Genomic DNA, 22503 nt, shown 5'->3' on the forward strand with positions numbered 1-22503 from the left:
TGCAGACAAGATCTAGATGGCCTGTTAAAACATGTCTAAACAGACCTAGATGGCCTGTTAAAACACATATGGGGCTGAAAAACAGCCCAGTGTGGGGACAGCTTTGGGCAGATAGCTGGTCTACATTTATCTGCTACTGTAGCCATTCACACCTTTGAAGACCTTTATGGAAACCAGCTAATTAATCCCTGTAACATCTTTAACCTATACACAAGGTTCCTGCTGGTTTTGAGAGGCTTCATTAATGTATCAGCAAATGATCCAGTGCAGAAATGTACAACAGCTCTGGTCACATCTTAAAAGGGCTGAGTGACTTGTCTGCCTTCCATGGGAGCAGCAGGCTGAAATCCTACCTGCTCTAGGTCACAGGGCCACTGGCTGCCAGCAGGTCAGCACCCCTGACCTTTAGGCTGCTGATGGCACCCCAGCCCTCACTTCTAGCTGAGCTGAGCTGTGATGAACTGAACATGGCTGCATGAACAGAGCCTCTGGCTTCTCATTACCAGAAGTGAGACTCACCCAGATTCACCAAGCAGATGCTCTTAGTACTGCAAGGCTCCGGTTAATAAGCAAGAGCAGGGATGCTACTACTAGTCTTACCAGCCCTGATGACATTAAGTACTTACAAAATCAGCATTCATTTTTGTGGCTTGCAAAGTCCACCTGGATCCCTAAAGAGAAAACAGACAGCGGTGAAGCCTTCAAGATGTTCTGTGGGGCTAGAAAACATGGGGACAGAGAAGATGACAGTGATGGAGCTCTTATTTCCCATCTATTCCTTCCCTTCCCTGTAACATCTGTCATTAGGCAGGGCACATTCTCCCTTCTTATTCTTCTGTGCCAGACACCTGGCAGGACTCTGAAGGGCTGACCAGCAGTGATGGTGGAAGGCCCTGGACACTTGGCAGGAATATGGCCTGCTGTGTCCTCAGGATGCTTTCACCTTACCCCAAAAGGACAGAGGTGCCAAGCGAGGCTGGCAGGCAGAACTGTACCCACGGTACTGTACCTGCTGATCAAACAGGGCCCAGAACATTGGCAGTGGTATGAAGAGGAAGAGAACGCGAGTCACCATTTTAACCTCCCCAATCAGCTGTTTCTAAAAGGGAACAGACAAAAAGGTAAGGGTGTAAAGCCAACAGGGTGATTCAAGCCACAAAGCATAACTCCATTTCTTTCTGCATGGCAGTTCTTCATTGCTCTTCCTTGTGACATTGGACATATTTGCATTTCTACATTTCAGTGCAGCACCTAAACTGTCCATTAAGGGTCAGGAGAGTGCAGATGTGGGAAGGGACAGGAAAATTCATGTGAGGAATGGTGTGGCCAGGCTAGTCCTACTCTCTCCCCTGTCTGTCTGCCCATCTCCCCCTTCCCACTCCAAACCTACCAGGTAGAGCATCACTCACTGAGTATTTTTCTGAAGCCCAGTCCAGCCAGTGATCTCTCTTTGGAATCTCAGGGGAGCGGTTTTTCAGCCGGTTTTTAATAGCAAACTAGGGAGAAAAACGGGTGAGTAACTCATTCATGCCATGCTTGCCCTTGTCACACTCCCAGCTCAAGGCTACCTTCCCCATCTCCAAATATAAGCAGTGCCAGAACATTGAGGGGGGTTGGTTGCTGGATACCTCTAAAATCTCAGATTGGAGGCTTTATGATGAATTGTCTGCAGGGAAGTTTCTATGACACCGGTTGATTAAAGGTGTGAAGGGGGAATGAATCACAGAATCACTGAATTTTAGAATATCCTGAGTTGGAAGGGACCCACAAGGGTCATTGAAGTCCAGCTCCTGGCCTGTTTATGCTCTGTGCTCCAGTCACTGAACACACTGACAGAAAAAGTGGCAGACCTCACTTAGAAATCCTGTCTTTAGGATCCTGCCTGTTTCCCTAAGGTAAATCTGGCACTAGGACTGACCTAGATAAAGAGAAAACATCTGCTGTTAGCAACAGCTTCCTGAAATAGAAACATCATTATCCACCTAATAATAAAAGAGTATTTTTCACATACTGTATTCAGCTCACACACCATGAAAAACAATTTATAAGGCTCTAATGCAACTTCAGCAAGTGTCTCTTGCATTTACATGAACTTGCTGAATGTCCATAATGTGAATGTGTGCTATTACTGTCTGCTGAACTGATAAAGTTCAGAAAAATTATTCAACTGAAAAAAAAGGGAGTCATATATCTGATACTCTCTGAGTTTCTGAATTTTCCTTGCAGTTCAGTTTCTACCAGCATCTGCCACTTGTGGTTCTACTAGGTGGACATCAACTGAACAGTTCGTGGAGCTAAGGGAAAACAATTGAAATGCTGAAAAAATAAACTAGGACCTAAATATGTTGCTGATTCCTTACAGCTCATCAGCAAGACATCCCAAAGCAGCATAGAGAAGAACTCCAAAAGTCACCTCCCCTTTCTCTTTGCACCTTTTTGTCCTCACGCATGAAAAAGAAAATCACACACACTTACACCGATGCATTTGCACACTTCCAGCAAGACATTTCCTTGTGGTGGTGTTTTTCTGTACAGTCCACTTCCAGCAATGAACACAACTGAAAAAAAGATTATTATCCAAATGGGGATTCACATGGCTGAAGCTCAATCCTGCACTGGCTTCTGGGAAGGATCACCCACCCCTGTATTCAACAGAAATGCTCTGCCCTTGGGGCACACAGGATCACTCTTCTAACTAAATAAATATACAGGAGTCCTTTAATGCCTACAGATGGAAGAAAATGCAACATCCTACAAGAGGCAGTGTGATCCCTAGAAAGTCACCACTGTGCTAATATCTGTTCTGGCGCAACAGGCACCTCCACATCTAATTTACTCTGGGAACCTAAACTTTGAAAATTCACTTTGTCTATGCTTTTTGTAGACTAAACTTATAGTACAATCCACATTTAATTGCTGCACCTCATGTTGGAAATCAGCCCTCACTCACTGGAAACCTGTGAGGATTAATGCAGATACAATACAACACAGGCTCTGTGCACTTGCATCTCACACACATTTCAATGGAAACTGCCCAAAGATCCCTGCCTCACACAGAGATGTTAACAGAAATTACCTCCATTTATAGTTTCCACAAAGGGATATACAATTTAAGATACTGTTTTATCCTGGTTTTCTCCCTCAAAGCACAAAGAATATCAGAATGAGACTTTAAAATCCTGTCAGAGATGGAGTCACCTGATTGTGTGTCATTTATCTGGTTCTATGAGAGTCTTCGAGGACACTGGAATTCCAAAGAGATAAGTGGGGAGAAGCACCTTAAAACTGAGCATGAAATCCATATAATTAACTAACCTGAACTTTTAAAACTAACCCAGTTGTCTGTGTCAGTCCACAGGCAATGGAGAATATCAGGTACCTCTGTCCTAACACAGGAGGCCTGAGACACTGCAGGGAACACACTTTTGCTTTTACCTGACTATGAAGACCTCTGGCATCCAGGTTTGACTTGCAGAACTTGAGACTCTTCTGAAGTCAGTTTAGGTGAGTAGCACTTTGTGCAAAGTCACCCAGAGCGGGTAGCTGCACTACCTAATTTTCAGCATTTCCCTGTGAATATGTTGGTGCTTTTAAAAACATGATCCATTAGGTTTGCTGAACACCTTTTGGTGATGCCATTGACTCCTTTGGGAGCTGATGTTCCTGCATTAGGTTTAGAATTTGGAATTAATGGTTATCAATCTAACCCATCCTTCAGGAGCAGTAGCAGCCCAGAAAATCTTGCTCTAAATCTGCCTCTAAATCTATCCTTGCTTTCCATCAACACAGGCAGAGGGCCAGTCAGGGCCAAAAGGGTATTTTCTGCAGTTCTGCATGCTACTCACATAGTCAAATATATCACTTCCCAGAGCATTTTAGCATGTTACAAAAGAACAGAGAGCTGCTTTGCCAGGCAGGACGTGGAATCTGGCAGCAGGACACTAGCTAAAAACACATTTCCACCGATGCCCTCACTGAAACTGCAACATTTACACGTTCATTTTCCCCTGGGCAACTACTGCTGTGCTAGAAACATTCAGCACAGCATGGTGCACACAGTGGGGCCCTAAACTGATAGGAACAGGCCACAGGGGAAAATAGAACATTCTCAGGCCCGTGACCATGCACTTTTTTGAAAGTAATTGCTGCAACATTAGCTGTGGCCTGATGACATTTCTTCAGTTTCCTGATTCTTCTCCCTGATGGAAATTTGAGTGGAAACAGCAACATTCACGTTCTCTGGGGGACAAACTTTTCAAATCCCAGATGCTGCAGTGAAATCACACAACTGTTTGGTCTCTCAGTGAAGGTAACAAGCTGAATGAAAAGTCACCCCATGCTCTGTCAAAAGCTCACACATGCAGTATAATAAGGGAACTGCTCTTCTCAGAGCTTGCAGCTGTGAAACTAAAACTGATGGGGTGTCCTCTGTACTGGCTACCAAAGGAGTAACATTAAAAACGGGGAGATTGTTGAATGTTTTATAAAGGTTGAAGAAGAAATCTTGACAAGTACATAAGTGGGGCTAAGATGCAAGTGTTAAGAAGCACAGGGATTGTGGCTGTCTCCTGACACTTGGATAATAAGGATTTTTTATTGCAACGTAATAATAAGTTGTCACTGCAACTGTGGGAATTACTTCAGCCAAGCAAAGTAAGACAGCTCAGAACAAACTAACATCTCATCTAGCTCCTTCTGCAGCACACAGATTCAGCAGCAGCAGAAGTCTGAGCCATTGAAGATGGCCCTGATCTGCAGGAAGCCCATGGAAAGGTTAGAGGTGCCATGTTGAGCTTCTTTTCTATAAGCTGGAGATCTCTAAGGACTGCTCAGATTGAAGTTCAAAGGCCATGTCAGCTCATAGGCAAAGCTGCAAGCCATCAGGTGAATCATTTTGGTGCCTTCCTTTGCATTAGAGCAAAGCAATTATACTGTGAATCACCCATGAGACCACCCCCCTACCAGAACAGTATCACAATAAAAGATTAAAGTAAAACCATGCTCAGCCCACCATCAATCAACTACTGATATTTACTGCTGTTCTGAAGTGGGAATTGTTAGGTGACTTTGAACCCTTTCGTTTCCCATCACAGTATCCATTCAGATTAGTGAATTTGTGCATTTTCTCATTTATCCATGGACTCAAAACTGGTAACTCCTATTACCACTATTTCCACTCACCAAGTGCCAACACCATCAGTGCTGCTGGGACACCAAAAGCCAGTGCATAACAATCCTCTCCAAAACATTTCACATCCCCTGAAAAAGGAGTCAGAAATTAAAGCAGCTCATTACATCTAGACTTATGTTACTGGGGCTTTTGACTTCATTCCCTAAATCAGTCACTTCCCCTGGTTTTAAATCTTCTTTGCTGGTGCTTGACACTGTGAATTGAATCTCCTTGAAACAGTTGTCCTCCCTTGATGAAGACAATTTGGAAGCAGGGTTAGTGTCTGCCAGCAAAAGCAGCTGATAATGGAATATTGATGCAAACAGTAGAAGGGAGGGGGCAGACAAATAGGTATAAAGAAGTACTAGGAACTGTAATTGAGGGGAAAAAGCACAACATTTCAAATAACCTGAAGCCATTCTGTATTTGACTAGATCTAAATAACCACTACTGTGCTGCATCAGTCTTGAGTGAAAAACCTGAATCTGTTTTCAGAGCGACCTACAGTGGACAAAGTGGGAGCCAGTGCCTGCACTGTGTAAGTGGGAGCCCAGGAACAGCCCCAGAACTCCAGTTCCCTCTCTTACCATCACCAATCCCACTAGGGCAGCCTGCTTCAAATGTCAGGTCTTGCAGCAACCCATTAGGAAACCAGGTGTGTTACAGCACAGGTTGCATAACTCCGAGCTCTGGGTCACTGAAACCTGTGCCTCTTGGACCAGGTCAGTTCTTGCATGGTGCTCTGCCTGCAAACAGCAAACCAGCAGTGGGCTCTGTGTTTGAATGCCAGGGGCCAGACATTACTGCATTCTCACATGGATAATGACAAAATGGCTAAAGTAAGCCAACAGAATTAACAGGAGACCAACCCATGAAGCCCTCAGCTGCTCATGTTTGTTGTAGCTGGAAAATCCCAGCTGCACAGCTGTGTGCATGCATAGCATTTATTTACTTATTTTCAGCAAATTAGCTAAAATCCAACAAAGCTGAGAGCATGGGCTCTCTGGGCACACTGAACTTTTAGCATGTTAAATGAGTTGGACTTCTCTACCAAAAAGTATATATTTCATATTTGTACCAAATGTCTACAAACTGCATTTCCTGCTCTTCCAAGAAAAGATTTCACACTTAGCAAAAATATTACTCTTTCCCCATCCTCTCCAGTTCCATGTTGCAACTAGTTTATACTGGCTCATGTTTTGGTGCTTCAAGGAACTGGGTTTTCATCTGCCCATTGACTACTTTAAGCAAAACCCCTTCCCAACTGAATGCTGACCAAGAGACACCAGAGAATAAACAAGTAAGAAATACAGCATTTGTCTTTGTCCCTGTGCATGGTGTAAACATGAGACAAGAGCCTGTTGAAATGACACTCCAAACAAACAGAGCTTTCTGGAAGCCATGGAATGGAATGGAAAAAATGGCAACTAAATGTGAAGACTACCTTGTCCCTGTCCCCATCACCTATGGCCTGCTGCTCTGCCCCTGTGCCCATATTTAGAGTGTGCCAATCCCTTTGGCTTCGAAGCGCTGCAATACAATGAACTAAGTGCAGCAAGGCTTAGGGACTAAAAAGGGTTTTGCAAGCAGGCTGGAATATAAAGTAGGTCTTAAATGGGGCATAGGCCTGTGCTTTGTCTTCAAGGCTAGTTGCTCAGGGCAGCAATCTTGCAAGCAGATCCACGCAGACAAGCCTGAGTGCCAGGTCAGAGCCCTCCAGAAGTCAGGAGCACCCCGTGGGAGGGAGAAGGTAGGACTTTAAAACCAGCCCTGCTAAGTTTTTCAGCCCTGATACTGCACAGGACAGCAGAGCTCATTTACCATCCATAGTTTACTTGAGGCCAAGTTCTTCACTGGCAGTGGGGAATAGATGACCATATGGGTCCTTCCACTGTTCGTGTTTTAATTCTGCAGTTCAGGCTGGCTTTGAAATACAACCAGGAATATAATTTCTGTGAGTTGTCTGCCTGTATCATAAATCTGTTATGCTGCCACAGCAGGATTAACAAGGTGTAAATGCAATACACTGACCACTCCACAGATAATATAATTTCTGCCATTCTGTTGTCATAAGAGTCCAACTATGCACAGTAGAGTAGTTAGAGGGCAGCTAATTTATTGTTTTATTCTAAATCCACACTGACCTCTTAATACAGGAGTTACAAACGTGGAGATCAAACTTCCAGCATTAATGGATAAATAGAAGATGGAAAAAAACTTGCTTCTCTCTGAGGTCTAAAACAAGAGAAGACAATGTCAATGTCATGGCTAACACACAGCATTGGGCTTGCAAATTGAACACTATCAATTCTCTCGTTAGGAAGGCTGGGTAAATATTGACACAAAGTGCATAAAATGTTAAGCAAACAAGCTCACGTTCAGGTGATGGTAAATGCTCACACAAATCAGCTCACGTTACTCGAGAAGTGCTTTGGGGCTTTTTGGCATTTCAGAGGAAAAGCTGCTGCTTTGAGAGTGTTGTGAGACTGGAAGGAGGGGAAAGCATTTACTTATTCAGAACAAGTAGCATGATTCAGATCCTTTGTCACCTAATTCAATCCAATTTGGCATGGTTTGACAAGCTCATAATTTCTTTCCATGTCTGAGCTCTTTTTTTTTCCCCCCTCCTTTCCTGCGTACAAATAGAAAAAGAAACCTGTATATTTTAAGGAACTGGCAATCACAGCACAGATGAAAAAGTGCCAGCAATGAGAAGTATTCATCAAAGAGGAGACCATCAAGGTGAGGCCAATCAACCTCAAACTAACAGGGTAAATTAAATCTAGGGGAGCAAATTCAAGAGCCTGACAGAGGGATCAACTCTAAGAGAAAGAGTTTTGAATTTAACCTAAGCTGTAACATATTATAGTTTATAGAGTCAAAAATTCATGCTGATCTTCTTTATTCTTGCATAATTCATAACTTGGAAGGAATCAGGAATTTGATGCAAAGTTGGGTCCTCTGTGCAGGAGTAATGTGTGTGTGCAGTCTCTCCTTGCTTGTGGAAGGGACATACACACAGAGTCACAGTGTGCTGTATACAGTGTTAACCTCCTCCCTGTGCCTGGTGGGCCAGCAGAGAGGGGAAACAAAAGCAGGCTACCTGACCCACCCCGTGCTCATGTGTATCAGCAGCTCTGGGACACCTGAGCTGATAAAGGGAGAGGGGAAAATTGCATCAGACATTGCATGGTGCCCGACAGAGAGCTCCCAGGGCACCTTGAGCCTCATCTCTGTGACCTGAGCATCATTTGAATGCAAAGCTTTAACTCAGCTGAGGGCTAGAAAACTCCTCAGGGACTGTTGTTCTGTCTCCTTTCCTTCTAATGTGTGCTGCTTCCGTCTGTTCCCTGAGACAACAATATTCACAAGGCTAGAAAACTGGAGAAAGCGTGAAGAATTGCGGGCAGCCTGAAGAGGACAGCTGTAAAGTAATGAATCCTGAGCTCCAAAAATGTAACAAAAGTTTCTGTAACTGATGGTGCAGCCAACAGGAAATATTGCTACTCGGTATGGCAAGAAGCATCTTATCACAGGGGATTACTGCAGGGAAGAAAGGGAGGTGGGAGACTGTGAGAGGGCTCCTCTTTGTGCCCCCTTGTAAAGTGGGTGCTGAGAAGGTGAGGGTGAGAGCCCCATCACCTCCCACTGCCACCCACCAAGGAGTCTGGGGCCCTCCTTACTTGGATTAAGGGCTTTCTGCCATGACCCACCACAGTTAGGAAGACCCCATCAACTGAGCTTTTGGCTTTTGCACAATTTTATTTCCTAGAATTTTCAAGGCTGACCCATACATTCCTCTTAAATTATTTATCCTAGACGAAAGGATTTGAAAGGCTTATAAAAATCATCTCAATGGCATGTTCTCATGGTTAATAGAAAACAGCAGTGGGTCTTACTATCTGTTATATTTCTTTCCTTGCTGGTAGTTTTGATAATCCAGAACTTTCTACTGCTAAACTAGTAAAATTATATTTTCTTTTTCATTCTACTTTTTGACTAGTTATTTGTCATCATAGAGAAAACTAGAGAGATGAGCAGCCTCAGCAATCTTCCCCATTCCTGGATAGCCCTCACATGACTTGTCAACAGTGGTGCAGAAGAACCCTCACAGTCCTGCCCTCTTCTAGCCAAATTGTCATGGCATGTCTCTAACCCTTGATATCTGAGCAAATCAGAATTTCTGAGAGCTGTGATAAACTCAAGCATGCAGCTCTTGACATGATAAAGTCTAGAGCAACAATTACCAAAAAGAATGTGGTAGGAAGAGAAGAAGATAGTGATGCATAAAGAATTTGGAGCACCTTATTTCACACATTTTCAGATTTTAGTGATGGAAAGAAAAATGGTCAGAGAAAAGCTGAAATAGCTACAAAAATAATGACCCAGCAGCTTGCAAATTATACTGATTGGAATAAAGAATTTCGTCCCTATTGTCTTAATCTTTAGAGCAGACACACATTAACAACATGATTTGGATTAGCTAATTTGAGAAAAGGTACTGTACATGATAATCCTGATCGCCTTGGCAACCAGAAAATAAAGAAACAAAGGAAAGCTATTTAGCCCCTTAAACACCATACTGCACTGTTTGAAAGCAGCTTTGGTCCCTAATTAATGAGTGCAGCAGCTTCACATTCATATAACATATTGTAAATATAATTTTGTTCTGGCATTTTTAACTTGGACTTCTAATCCCATAGACAAAGGCATTTGGAAATCTCCTGCAGATAAATCTGTTTTCCCTATCTGACCTCCCACCAAATTAGTCCCCATCACTGTCTGCAGTAGTACCATTCTCAAAGTGGCAGACCCAAGACTATTATGCTCCTGAAGTACTTTAGAGAGAATCAGATTGATGTTGTGCATTTACCTCAAAGCATAAATTTGTCTCTAGGAATAGCAGGGGTAATTTAGTTATTTATACACAGAACTACCTCATTCCAAGTTTTCAGACAAAACAAATAAGCCCGTGCACTTAAGGACTCAGATGAAGTTTATTGGCATCCTGAAAATTAAGGGGGAATGCTTCATTTCATAGTGAATTTTTGAAACTTATTTCAGCCTACCTGGAGTGGAAGAAAATAAAACATAAGATCCCTCAAACACCACTCCAGAGGAAAGAAACATTCTGTTTGGCCTCAAACCTTTCATTCCTTACAAAATCAAAACTTCTCATTCCAATTCTGATGACTTAAACTTCCTATCACAAAGCATAAAACATTTGTTTCTTCTGAAAGGCCAAGTAATTTCAAAATGCTAAAATAGAAAACTTTCTATTTTGAAAAGAATGTTTGAAAAAGAATGCATAGAGCAGAACACATTGTTCTTATCAGAATGATTTTTACAGTTTTCTTTCTCTAAATTAGTTTTTCTTGAAGGTAGCACACGGGTGAATGTTTGAGCCTTTGTATTTGATAAATTTGTTGGAGAGATGTAGTTTGAATGCCAGAGCATGGGTAGAGGCCCGCACAACCACAGGCAGTTCAGGTTTTCTCTCTGTGATGCAGCTGTAGTTGTAAAGTTGGAATAATAATATGTATGTGCCTGAGAGGGGTGCTGAGATTCATTAGCTGAAGTCTATGAAACACTCTGAAGATAAGTGTTACATATTATCATACTGTAATTAGGTGGTAATTGAAAGATGCTGGATAAACACTATTAATCATTAATATTCACAGAAGTAGCACTTGTATAAATGCTGCTGTTGGACCTCACAGAATTCTTTTGGGACAGCAAGCCAGGATGTCCATGCACTGGTATGCAGGCAGCTATCCCAGAGCACGTGTGCTGTGCTGCCAGCCTGCTTTTGGTCAGAGTTGTGCCAGCTGGGGAGGTTGGTGACCAGCAGAGCATTGCTGATCCCCTTTCTGCCACATCCCCTAAAGCACATGAGAGCATGTAGACATGCCTGCAGGAGGATCTGCTTTGGACAAGTGGCCACACAACATCCCATCTTTTGTTACTTCTTAGTAATCATAAGCTTCATCACTTCAGCATCACTCAGTTCATGTGCAGAAAGCACAAGTCTTCCCAACATTTTAAATTTAGTTTATATTATTTCATTACATGTTGACTTCATACTGGGGTATTGCAAAAGACAAGGAGAAAACTCCCCTACTGGGCTCCTTGTTCAAGGGGCCAACTCTTATCTAAATTGACCAGTGCTTTTCCTGACACACTGTTAGTCTAATGTCCTTCTTTAATGCCTCCATTGATGGGAATTTCCATCTCACAAAGGCCCTAGTATTTTCCAGTGTTTCTCTAGATCTACTTCTGGAAAAAAATTTCACACTGTCAGTCCTAAATAATCCTCCTTGAGTTTAAGCCTACTCACCATAGACCCTCACACTTATTTTCTTTTTTGTAGCAGTGGTCTTCTACATATTTGATGACTTATGCCCTGCACACGACTTGGTGATTTGAATACTTGTCATTGAGAAAATAGAGATTTTTATTTGTGTGTTAGGTCAACACAAATCTATTTAACTTCAAATCAATTGAAAAATTTAGCATTTTGCCTGAGGATTAGCACTTCCTGACCTGCTTTGCTTCCTTTAAGTACTACCTTATCCCTGGTTTAGCCCCTGTTCTGAATAATAGGAGTTTGAGATTAATGCAGATGAGGAGCTAAGCACTCATGACAGAGAATGAGGACACAAAGCACCTGGACTACAATTCTCAGGATACACAGCACAAACACAGCTAAACAGAAACATTTTCTCAACTCTTCAGAACCTTTCATTCTGGAATATCCAGAAAACATTCTAGCATTACTTGCAAAACACTAGAATTTCCTACAGTTCTTTCTGAACAAGATCTGAGACATGGACTATGACTAATTTGAGGAAAAAATCCCACAGAAGCATAGGCTGGTGATAGTCTTTTCTTTCATTTGCCATATTCCACTGCAGTGCATTATAATCACCCTTGTTAAGATGTGATATAGACACAGTTCTGTGATATGCAAGACAGGATTTTTCAACTACTCTGATGTCCAATTAACATTTAGATGATTTGATGCAATTATGACCTATCCTTTCCAGTATCAGTCCTGTTCTGCTGTCATTTTGCCTTCCTGAAGCATCTAGATTCTCTCAAGTCCTATGCAAGCCATCCTACCTCATGCCTTACTATGTCTTTTCCAGCAAATTGGCCTTATTCAAGCACAACAGGATTTTGATCACATAAACATCCTCACAAAGTAAGCAGACACCGCAGATTTTAGGAAAGAAAAGAAGTCTTACATGTTCCTCTTCAAACTGGTCCCCACCAAATGCAGAGACACAGGGCTTGATACCTCCCGTTCCAAGGGCGATCAAAAACAGACCAACCATAGACAGGACCCTTCATGCAAGAACAAAAATATCACCATTGCAAAACCTTTCCAGAGCTTATGAGAGCATTTTAATGCCACCCAACCATGATTCCTCTGATGTTGTCTTTTGCACGCAGGTAATTATGATGAGCTAGATAAACAAACAAATTAAGTATCCTAATAATTTGAAAAACAAATTGATTATCCTAATTTCTGCATTCCATAGCAGTCAATTAACCAAACTGGGTTTGTCAGTTTCTTGTTGTTCTGAGGTCAAATGGACATATAGGAGATCAAAGATCTGTGGAATTAGTTTTACTTATATGACAACAAAAGGTGTCAGAGATCAATTGAGAAAAAGAAAAAAAAAGAAAAAGGGGAGTACTTTTTGCAACCTTGTAGTCTGGGTAAGAGCAAACAAACTGAATTAGGCTCCTTCTTGTGTGCTTTCTACTTCCCAGTGGTTTTCAAAATACCATTGTTGGCCTGACAGATTATGTCTCTAGGGAACAAGAGTATCAGGACTGACCAGGTCTGGGACAAAAGAAAACTGTTCTGTAAACAACATGCGCTCCTGCCTGCATGTGCATATTTTTTGAGCCATGACTACACTGACAAAACCAGCTTGGTGGTTTCAGAGACACTACTGTGACAAGCCTATCAGTTCAGAATCTAGAGGGTTGTATCCTGTGGAAGAGACAGACCCTTCCCCTGTCATCAGAAAATGTATTTCAGTTTTGTGTTCCCATGCAGATGGGGGAACCTTGCTGAGCTGGGCAGCTGTGCTGATGAAATGAGCAGGCTCCAGGAAGGAGCCTGCTGCAGGCAGTTGGATACAGAAGACCAAACCAAAAGCATGGTATAGCAGAAAAGGGTGATCCCAATGCCTGTGCCAAAGGGGTTAGAGTCTGTGTGGTGATTTCCAAATCCATCTGGGCATGTTCACACACTAGATCCACCCTTCTGCTCTTAGTCAGATATTTCTAACCATTCCCTGATGAGAGTAATCCATGCACAGCCCCCAAAATGCTGTTCTGATGGAGATAAAACAAATTACAGACTTGGGCAAACTACCATCACAACCTGCTAGAGCACTGTGGCTTCAAGGGCTACTTACACATGAACAGCCTGGTTGCCCAGGGATGGAATGGCACCGACTGACTTTATCAGATGGCCAACAACATACACAATGGAGAGGTAGATGATCGTCCTGTGAGGAAAGCAAACAGCAGTGACTGGAGGTGCTGGGAGATGTACAAGCTGAAAACAGAGTGTGCCCATGGGCCCTGGCATGGCAGCTCTGCTTGGCTGGCACACAAGAACTGGTTTGTTCTACCAGTGGTACAGTGGACAGCTGTAATTCCTTTGTGTCAACACTGAGTGCACTAGAAGGAATAGATATGCAAATGGGATCAGATTAAGGAGGGATAGCCCATGCTTTATTTGCAGACATTACTGAACAGAATAAATGAAAAGTGTTCCAGTCTTGTCATGCATGGAAGACTGCAAAGAGAAGAGCACTGTTCAGGCCCAACTCAGTTTCCAGATTACTAATAACTGGCATTTTGTAGGATTTGCATAAGTGGATCCCTTGACTGGAAGGGATATCTAGAGACTGTTGCCCACATTCAACCCACCTAACCAACAAACGTGAATTAGGAGTGTGGTTTCCTCATTGTAAATCTGTTTTGGGTCCCAAGTATCTCTGAAAGTCTAAGCTCATCTATCTGCCTCCCATGCGTTGGTGAGGGAGAGGAAGAAATATGAGCAGGATGATCAGACTCTTGAGTGTATTCTATTCCTTCACCACCCTCTAGATTAGGAGAAATCTATGTATTCTTGTGCTGAAGACACATACAGAGGCGAATCAAAGGACTTGTAAGAACAGAAACAGGACAGAAGTCCTATGAGCTTTGAGCATGGAAGAGATCCCTGATGCATTCAAACCCTGGTTGCAACAGCTAATTTAGCAGCACATCAGATCATTCCTAAAAGCCCCTCTAATCTGTTATATTGGCCAAGGTTCAGCTACTACAGTAAAAGCCACTTCCCATTAAATTATAGGGATTACTCCAAGGAAAGTCTCTTGACTAACACATGAGCATCTGTATAAGGATTTACCTTATCACAAAATCGTGCCGCAAGATAAATATCCTCAAAACTAATGAACATTGCTATGTGACCTTAAATAAAAAATTTAATAAAGTCCCACTGTTTTTTGTTTGGGTTTTTTTTTTTTCATTCAAATGGACAAGAAAATGACTAAAACTGAGCACAGAACTGACAGCTCCTTAAGAACTTTCTTATGGATAGGCATATGGCAGCTGTTTATTTCCTATAGAGACACCTCTGCCAGACAGGCTTAGTCTTAGAGAGAAAAGTTCAGCTGCACTTCATCACCCTGACAGCCAAGACTTCTCAGACAATGAAAAACAGTGCCAAGCAAAGGAAGTCCTATATCCAGCTGCTCATCACCACTCTGGGGCAGATGTTGGCTCCACAGTTTATAATCAGAAGGGAAGGCTGCCTAAGGACTCTTACTCAGGAAGAGTCTACCTGGTTATGTGCTGATGGAAATGATTTGAGAGAACACAGATTAATCAGGCATAAAAGTGGGTGTGCTGATATACTACCTATGCTGTGAGAGGTGTGAGTAAGTACATTACAGTTAATGATATCTGAATCTGAGATCTACATGATGACATTGCTTCCTCACTATCTTTGAATCCTTCTCAGAAGCAGACCTTAGCAAACTGAAGGTTAATTGCCCTACACCTCAGCTTCCTGAAGTCAAGTAGGGAAGGACAGTGGAGGAAAAGGGTTATTGTAACATTTAACTTGTCCCAACTTTGTTGCCTATTGGCCTTTGTGTGTCAGACAAGCACAGAACAGCATCAGAAAACAGATCAGCTCTGTTAAAAGAGACGGGCTGACCTTCACAAGTGTGTCTCTGCTGCACTCTGAGCTAGCTCAAAACTGGGAGCACACACAGCACTGTCCTTGCATGCTGACTAAATTAGAGAGAGGTCTTCACTCACTTGTATTTGCCCAGCCATGAGTCTGCCATGATGGCTCCAATGACAGGTGTGAAATAACACAACGCAGAGAAGGCATGGTACACAGCAGTGGAGAGATTCTCATCCCAGTGGAAGAAGCTTAAGAAATAGAGTGTCAAGACAGCTAAAAGGAAACAAAATTAAAATCATATCAGATAATTAATGTGTATATCTGCAGGTAAGCAGGATCATGGTGGCAAGAAAACTACTGATTTGTCTAGCAACTGAGCAGTGCTGTGGAAAGATTTGTGCTTCCAGACCTGTTCCTCATAATCTCTGACACAGGAGAAGCTAAAATGAGATATATGAGTATCTGACGTCCTTTGCTCATAAACAGTTATGTTTAGCTGAAAAACGTATTTTCTAGCTTATCTTACCCTAACCTGTAGTTCTGTTTATGCACTTTTTCTATTTACAGATTAGGTGCCTGTAAGATTCAATTCCCAAACACACTGATTGCACATCAACTATGAAAGACATCACACAGTAGAAAACCGGGTTTGATATAGAGAATTGTACAATAATTTAGACTGGAAGGTACATTTGGAGCCCTCTAGTCCCAACTTCTTCTCATCTTAGATACAGCAACAATGTTAGGATACACTGTTCATATGTGCATTCCAAAATATCAATTAACTTTGAAAGACAGCTGATACTACACCCAGCACAGCTCAGAAACACCAGTGCAGCTTGTCTAAAGACATCAGGACAGGAAAGTCACAGCCACATACCTCTCATGCCATAGTAGGAGAAGCGCTCGCAGAACTCGTTCACCACAATGAAGGCAATGCTTAGGGGGTAGTTGGAGCCACAGAGTTTCTGTGGAAGACAAACAAGAACATATAAACTGTCAGAGCCTTCACCCCAGCAACAGATTCCCACAGTGTCTGGGTGGTGGAGAGGAGTCCAGTCCAAAAACCAAGTGCCCACAGCTGCTTGACTGGCCTGTGAGCTGGACTCAAAGGGGAGAGTGTACCTCACAGTACTCTTGCTTTGATTAAGGCTCCCCAGTGAATCAGCCGGGCTGACATGAGCCCAGTAAGGACTGCCATGGGGATTCAGCAGCACACCATGCTTGGAGCTCCAGGAACTCCACTGGAAGGGTGCTACCCACTCTCAACTGCAATGCTAAAATGTCACTGATACCAAAAAAACACCTTTGGATGCCTTTTCTTCTGCACTCCACATAAAGCTACCACCCTGCCCCAAAACTGCTCCCTCTTCTAGTACCAGATCAGACCTTGCCTCAGAAACTGGGAGACCCCAGGGATCTGCTGTCTGCTTCTGTGTGTAAAGCTGCTCCCTCTCTCAATCTCTGCTCCTCACTTGTGCTGAGCTGTGCCACCACTCACTGAAGCAGAGCATTAGCTCTCTGTCTGACACTCCCTCAGGCATGGCATCCATTTCATATTTCAATATTGCTGGCACAGCTATGGATAATTCAATTTATTAATCAGAACTTTAAAAAAAGCCAGTGATGAGACTGTCAAATCTGTCTAAGTGTGGCCACTCTTTCCCTGAGCCTGACTTTACTGCAGCTAACATCATCACTTCCCAAGTGAAATACAAAGCATTAAACAGATGAGTCTTGGCATGACCCTGTGTGGGCCTCTGTCCCTCTTGCTACCCCACCGTGGTTTGAGCTAAGCAGCTTTCAGATTCCAGCTGCTTAGTGGCTCCACTGCCTCACAACAGGAAAGCAGGTTTGCACAGCACTGCCCAGCCTCTGCCAATTAGCAGGAGAGGGGCTGGCCATGGATTTGGTGAGGAATCTGGGGGGAGTGTGATATTAACAGATGCAACTATACTTATAGGTTTAAACAGCCATAGTATGGGCCAGTGAAGTGAGATGAACTATTCACATGCATTTCTGTGCCTCATGTCAGAAATAATGAATTCCTGTATTTCTTCCCAGAGTCCCAAATGCAAATAAAGTACCAAAATATATGTGTTTATTCAGGTTTATTTTACTACCAAGAGACCTAAGCTTATTTGGCTTCCCAAAGCAATGGCATCAAGTTTAGAAGAGTACAGTTTAATAACGCTGTCTTCCTCAACATTATGAAAGAGCAACAAAACAGACAGAAAATCAAAACTCCACAACTCCCACCTCCCCCTTACTTTCCATTACTTAATCCTCTAAAGACAAATATTTTTGTCCATTTTTATATATAATATATATATTTTTCTCACCAAAGGGCTGTCTTTTTATAAGAAACCCTTAACCATGTTACTTTACTAGAGTAAATACATAATTATCCATTTTATTTATGATTTACTCTGAAACCATTGTGCTCAGCAATATGGCTTGTAAGAAAGAGTGGGCTCCCTTGGAAACTGCACTGGGGCCTCCTGCTTTTAGACTAGCCTAAAAATGGTGGCATATATAAGCTGTAAATGCACAAACACACAGCCATATGCACACACAGAATATTTTTCTCCAACAAGCTTTTCATAATAGAAGAAAATCCCTAAGAGGCAGATTATGTTTCATGTTTGTGCTGGGAGGCATTTTATGAAATTGGAAGTAAAATTGTACAACAGGGATTTTTTTCTTCCTCTCCTTCCTAGACCTTACTATACATACTCATGGCATTTAATAACATTTGGTGGAGGTACAGAGAGTGACTGTCCAAACCAGGTGGACAGGTGGCAGGAGCACTGCTGCCTGAACTCACCCCTCCACACGCAGTGCACAAGTTCCTGTGGATTTATTTGCACCGGTTTAAGGTGCAGTGACTCATTTCAGCCACTCCTGCTCTGGAATGGGCACCTCCTACAGACGAGAGGGAAAGGAGAGCAGGGGGCAGTGACTTCCCAGCTAAACCTTCCCAAGTGCCTGAGCCACCACCCTGAGTAAGTGCTTACAAACACAGAGCAACGACTTACAAACAGGGGTGCTTCCATCTGGCTTGTGTGTCATGAGATGGCATCAGCACGTGCAGAAACCCTCATGTATTGTCTCCACTGTATCACTGACCTGCCTGTGGCCTGCCTGGACATCCAAAAGTGGGAAGCTTTCATCCATGTGGAGAGCCAGATGCGGTTTGCTCGCTTTCTAGGAGGAGGACCGTGCTCAGCAAACAGCCCCAACAAAAGCAAGGAGGTTAAGCCTGGATTCATGAACACACAGTCTGCAGTGCTTAGCTTCCACAGCAAGCCTGGGATCTGTGGGATTATGGATCTCTTAAAGATTCTGTGGAAGTTGATAGACCGTGTCTTTGGAAAAAAGAAAGTTCATTTAAAGTACCCACTACAGGAGACGTTTGTTTTCAGCTCTCCTTCTTGCTGACTAATGGCAAAACAGGATAAAGATTAATATTTCCCAGGAGCTCTGGATATCCAATAGTTAATGTCTGCACAGTAATTAAAATTGAGTTAAATAGTTGGTTTGCTAATGACATGACTGTGAGTTTTAAGATCAAGTATTACATATTATCCTGCAAGTCAAAGCAGCTACAACCTAAGTCAAATTCTTCCTGAATGCTATGCAGTGAACAGTTTTTAGGGGTCAAGCACTCAACAAGAATTAGCCTGAAAACCTGCACAAACATCAAAGCTGCAAGGCAGCAACACATGCACCTGACTCGGGCTTTAAATCAGAGGCAAAAATGTAAATTCATGGTTCTGGCACTGCAGTTGGTCTCTGTAACACTCACCAGTGGCCTGTCCTCAATCCCTGTCCTTCCTTCTGCCTTTCAGCATCTGGGTACCCTTCCCTGGTGGGTTTCATCAAACTAAACAGAGTTCAGCTCCCTCCCTCCTTTGCACAACAGCCCCATCCACTTCAGAGATCTAAGTTCTTTCCCACAAGGAAAGTAGTGTTCAGGGAAAAGGCAATAAAAACCCTTACCCTTTTCCCCAAACATTCAGACAGTTTGTGCTTTCCCTTTAAGCTGCACTTTCTTAACTTAATCAGGTTAGTGGAGAGATTTTTGCCTTGAGTTGTTAAGGCTTATTTCAACCCTCTGCAAGAAAGGGTGTTTGTCTGTAGCCAGAGCACAACAGAGGAGAGAACAGAGAGATCTTGCAATGTTTAAAACAAGCTGAGCAGAAAGCAAAGCAAAGGAAACCAGCAGTAACACTTACCGGAGATTTTTTCTGAAGAGGGAAATCTCCTTTGGGGGGATCATCTCCTGCAGAAATAAAAGTGAACAAAGTTTCCTTGGATTCGTTTCTCTGAAAAGCGTTCATCTCCCCTCTCGCCTTGTCTCCCACCATGCTATGTGGCTGTGGTGAGTTGACTGGGAAGATTTCCAACCTCAGGCACGAAGTTTGATTCAGTTTGAGTTAACCCTAATTGAGCACATTTGTGCAGCCAGGGCAGAAAGGGGAGGGAGATGCTACCAGGAAAGACAGCTCCAGAGTTCAAGAGGAGTCAGGGAACACAGCCTAAACCAGTCACAGGTTGGGGCTGTCAGCACTTTGTGGCACAGACCTCCCTGTTGTTTGGCATGCCCCCAGCTATTTTACGTGCACCAGCCCAGCACGGTGCTGGATGCTGCACAGATGTGAGCTGAATAAAAATCCCAGGTCCCAGATACACCTACTGCCTGTGGATTTAGGAGCAGAGCGTGCACCTCCCTCCCCGTGTGGTAATGACAGGTTTACTCTGCAGGGATCTCATTTCACTGGAAAGCCACACGTTCCAAGACATAACTACTAAAATGTTCATCACACCAAACCCTTGGACACTGGATGTCACAGATGCCTGCACTGTGTTAAATCATTTCTTTGCTACTGCAGGAGTGAAGTGACCCAGGGTTCATTCCCACAGCAATTCCCTAGAATGACCTTGCCTTTTCCCATGGGACAGTTCAATCAAGCGGGCACAGCCAGCACCCAGAAGCAGCCCCAACACCTCTCTCTCACTTTCTATTATCCAGAGAACCACTTTGGGGCTCCATATGTGACAAATGCAGCCCATCTGTGCTGGGAGTCCCTGGGTTCCCCCTGCAGCCATGTGGGCTCAGCTCCCTGCAGGTACACAGTTGTTCCTCCTTCCATGCCCTTCCCATGGCAATAGTGGAGCTGTTCATCTGCATTCTTGCAGTGCCAGTTGCAGCTGCAGAGCAAAATTCACAACCTTCCATAAACTATCCTCTGTGCTTGTGGCTCTGCTGTATCCTCAGCACAGTGCAGAGGTTTCTTCTTCCTCTTACACTTGGCTTCTTTAAAAGGCAAATGTTCAAAGAATTTTCCCAAATATTTCTCCCTTCTCTTCTCAGGAATGCACAGACCACACCCAGAATCCACAGCTGGTACAAGGAGTCTCCATAAACTCGTCCTTAGTGCAAGTACTGAGTTGCTGATAGTGTTTGGTTATCACAAGAACCAGGTTTGAAGCTGATGAACCAGGAAAGAGGACTTGGTCACACCACAGATCCTTAATCTGGTTTCAGTTTTTGTTAACAAGACAGGGAGAACACTTACACAAGAGAATCAGATGTGATGGACTGCACAGAAGAAGTATAATTACTATCCATTGTGTCCTCTGGCATTGCTGCTTCTGAAAATCCCCAGAGATCCCATCTCACTCCTGCTAACTGGGCAGCTAAACATGGTGCCAGAAATCTCTACCCCTTCCTTGTTTCTTTTTTCTTCTACAGCAGTGGCAAAACAAGAGTTTGGTGCCTCCTCTGGTACTGCCCCAAACCAGCTCCTTGTCTTCAGCCCTCCCAGTGACCTGCACACATGCACAGCCTTGCTTTTCACCGGGGTGCAGCCTCCAGGGTTTATCAAGCCCTTTTCACGGGCATGAGTGCTCAAAAGCAGACCCAGATGGGGGCAGAACAGGTCTTGTTCACATGGATTCTGTCCCTACACACCAGGTTGGCACCTGCTCGAGTCCTGCAAGTCTGACCCCGTGCTAGAGGCAGCAGAAATATTTCTGAGCCCTCTGCTGGCATCTCATGGCCCAGGTATTTCTCTACAGCTCCCAGTAGAAACCTGCTGTATTCTGCCATACACAGGCAAGCAGAGCAAACACAGCAGCAGAGTTACTAAAGGAATAATAAAAAAGGAAGGCAGGAAAGGGTTCACCATCCCTTGCACAGTGCTCCCATGCTGCTGCAGTGTGATGCCTTAACATTTTCAGCCTCCTGCAGCTATATTTCCTCTGTGTATATACAGCCCTGTGCATCACATAAGCTAAATGATTATTTTTTTTAATGCTAGCATGAAAAAACCCTATCAGTCAGTAGGATTAACATACTACTTGTCTAATACACTGCAGAGTTGTTTAGGCCACTAGCTGCCAGAAGGTCTTCTCAGACAGAAAGGAAGAAAAGGAATTTAAATGTCTGGCAATAAATGGTAACTTGTAGCAAACAGTAAAAACAAGTTTAGGAGAATAAAATTGCAGGCACCACAGATACAAATACAGAATGATACTTGATAGAAGGAGACCTGTGCGACTGGACTGAAAATCAGGAAGGAATTGTACCACAAATGGAAATAAGGTGGCATTTCTGAAGACAGGTATAGACAAACAGATCAAACAGAGTGGTAGAAGTGTGCCTGCAAAGCTAAGGCACAAAATGAACCACAGCTAGCAAGGAGACATAAAAGGCAATAAGAAAAGGTGTTAGAAATGCTGTCAATATTGGAGAAAGAGGAAGGAAAATGAAAAGCTGTTATTTAAACCAGAAAACAATCATCCAGAGAAGCCAGGAAACTTGTGTCCTTTTTGTTATTTTTACTAAAAAAATAAATTGCAACAAGGTATGCAACACCTTTGAAAGGAACCAGTAGGAGTATGTGTGAAATGAGACAAAAACTGCTTAAATAATATTTGGATATCTCAAATGTGCTCAGATCATCAAAGCCTGATGAAATTCACCTTCAAGTGCTGAATACCACATTGAGCCACTTCCCTTGTGAAAGGCAAAAGCAAAACAAGCATCACCACTGCCTTTAAAAAGCCGATTGTTCCTCCAGGAGTGTTCCTCCATAACAAG

The 22503-nt window shown here is 43.2% G+C and overlaps 1 protein-coding gene across 5 annotated transcripts in view; it reads right to left on the reverse strand.

The window, feature by feature from the left end:
- The window catches only part of SLC15A2 (solute carrier family 15 member 2), a 52365-nt gene that overhangs the window by 19312 nt on the left and 10550 nt on the right, over window positions 1–22503 (reverse strand). For 2 of the 5 annotated variants that reach the window (XM_063161776.1, XM_063161777.1), the window contains exons 2-12: window positions 19634–19680; window positions 16276–16363; window positions 15527–15668; window positions 13606–13698; window positions 12418–12517; window positions 7315–7405; window positions 5182–5259; window positions 2476–2558; window positions 1410–1496; window positions 1010–1099; window positions 627–671 (exon numbers count right to left, since the gene is read on the reverse strand). In XM_063161776.1, coding sequence (XP_063017846.1) covers window positions 627–671; window positions 1010–1099; window positions 1410–1496; window positions 2476–2558; window positions 5182–5259; window positions 7315–7405; window positions 12418–12517; window positions 13606–13698; window positions 15527–15668; window positions 16276–16363; window positions 19634–19680 — 944 coding nt within the window. Of the gene's footprint in view, window positions 1–626; window positions 672–1009; window positions 1100–1409; window positions 1497–2475; window positions 2559–5181; window positions 5260–7314; window positions 7406–12417; window positions 12518–13605; window positions 13699–15526; window positions 15669–16275; window positions 16364–19633; window positions 19968–22503 lie in introns of those variants that run through there. The other 3 variants (XM_063161778.1, XR_010028537.1, XM_063161775.1) reach the window with 3 other exon arrangements.

This window comes from Melospiza melodia, chromosome 8 (assembly GCF_035770615.1).
Source record: "Melospiza melodia melodia isolate bMelMel2 chromosome 8, bMelMel2.pri, whole genome shotgun sequence".
Classification (NCBI taxonomy): domain Eukaryota; kingdom Metazoa; phylum Chordata; class Aves; order Passeriformes; family Passerellidae; genus Melospiza; species Melospiza melodia.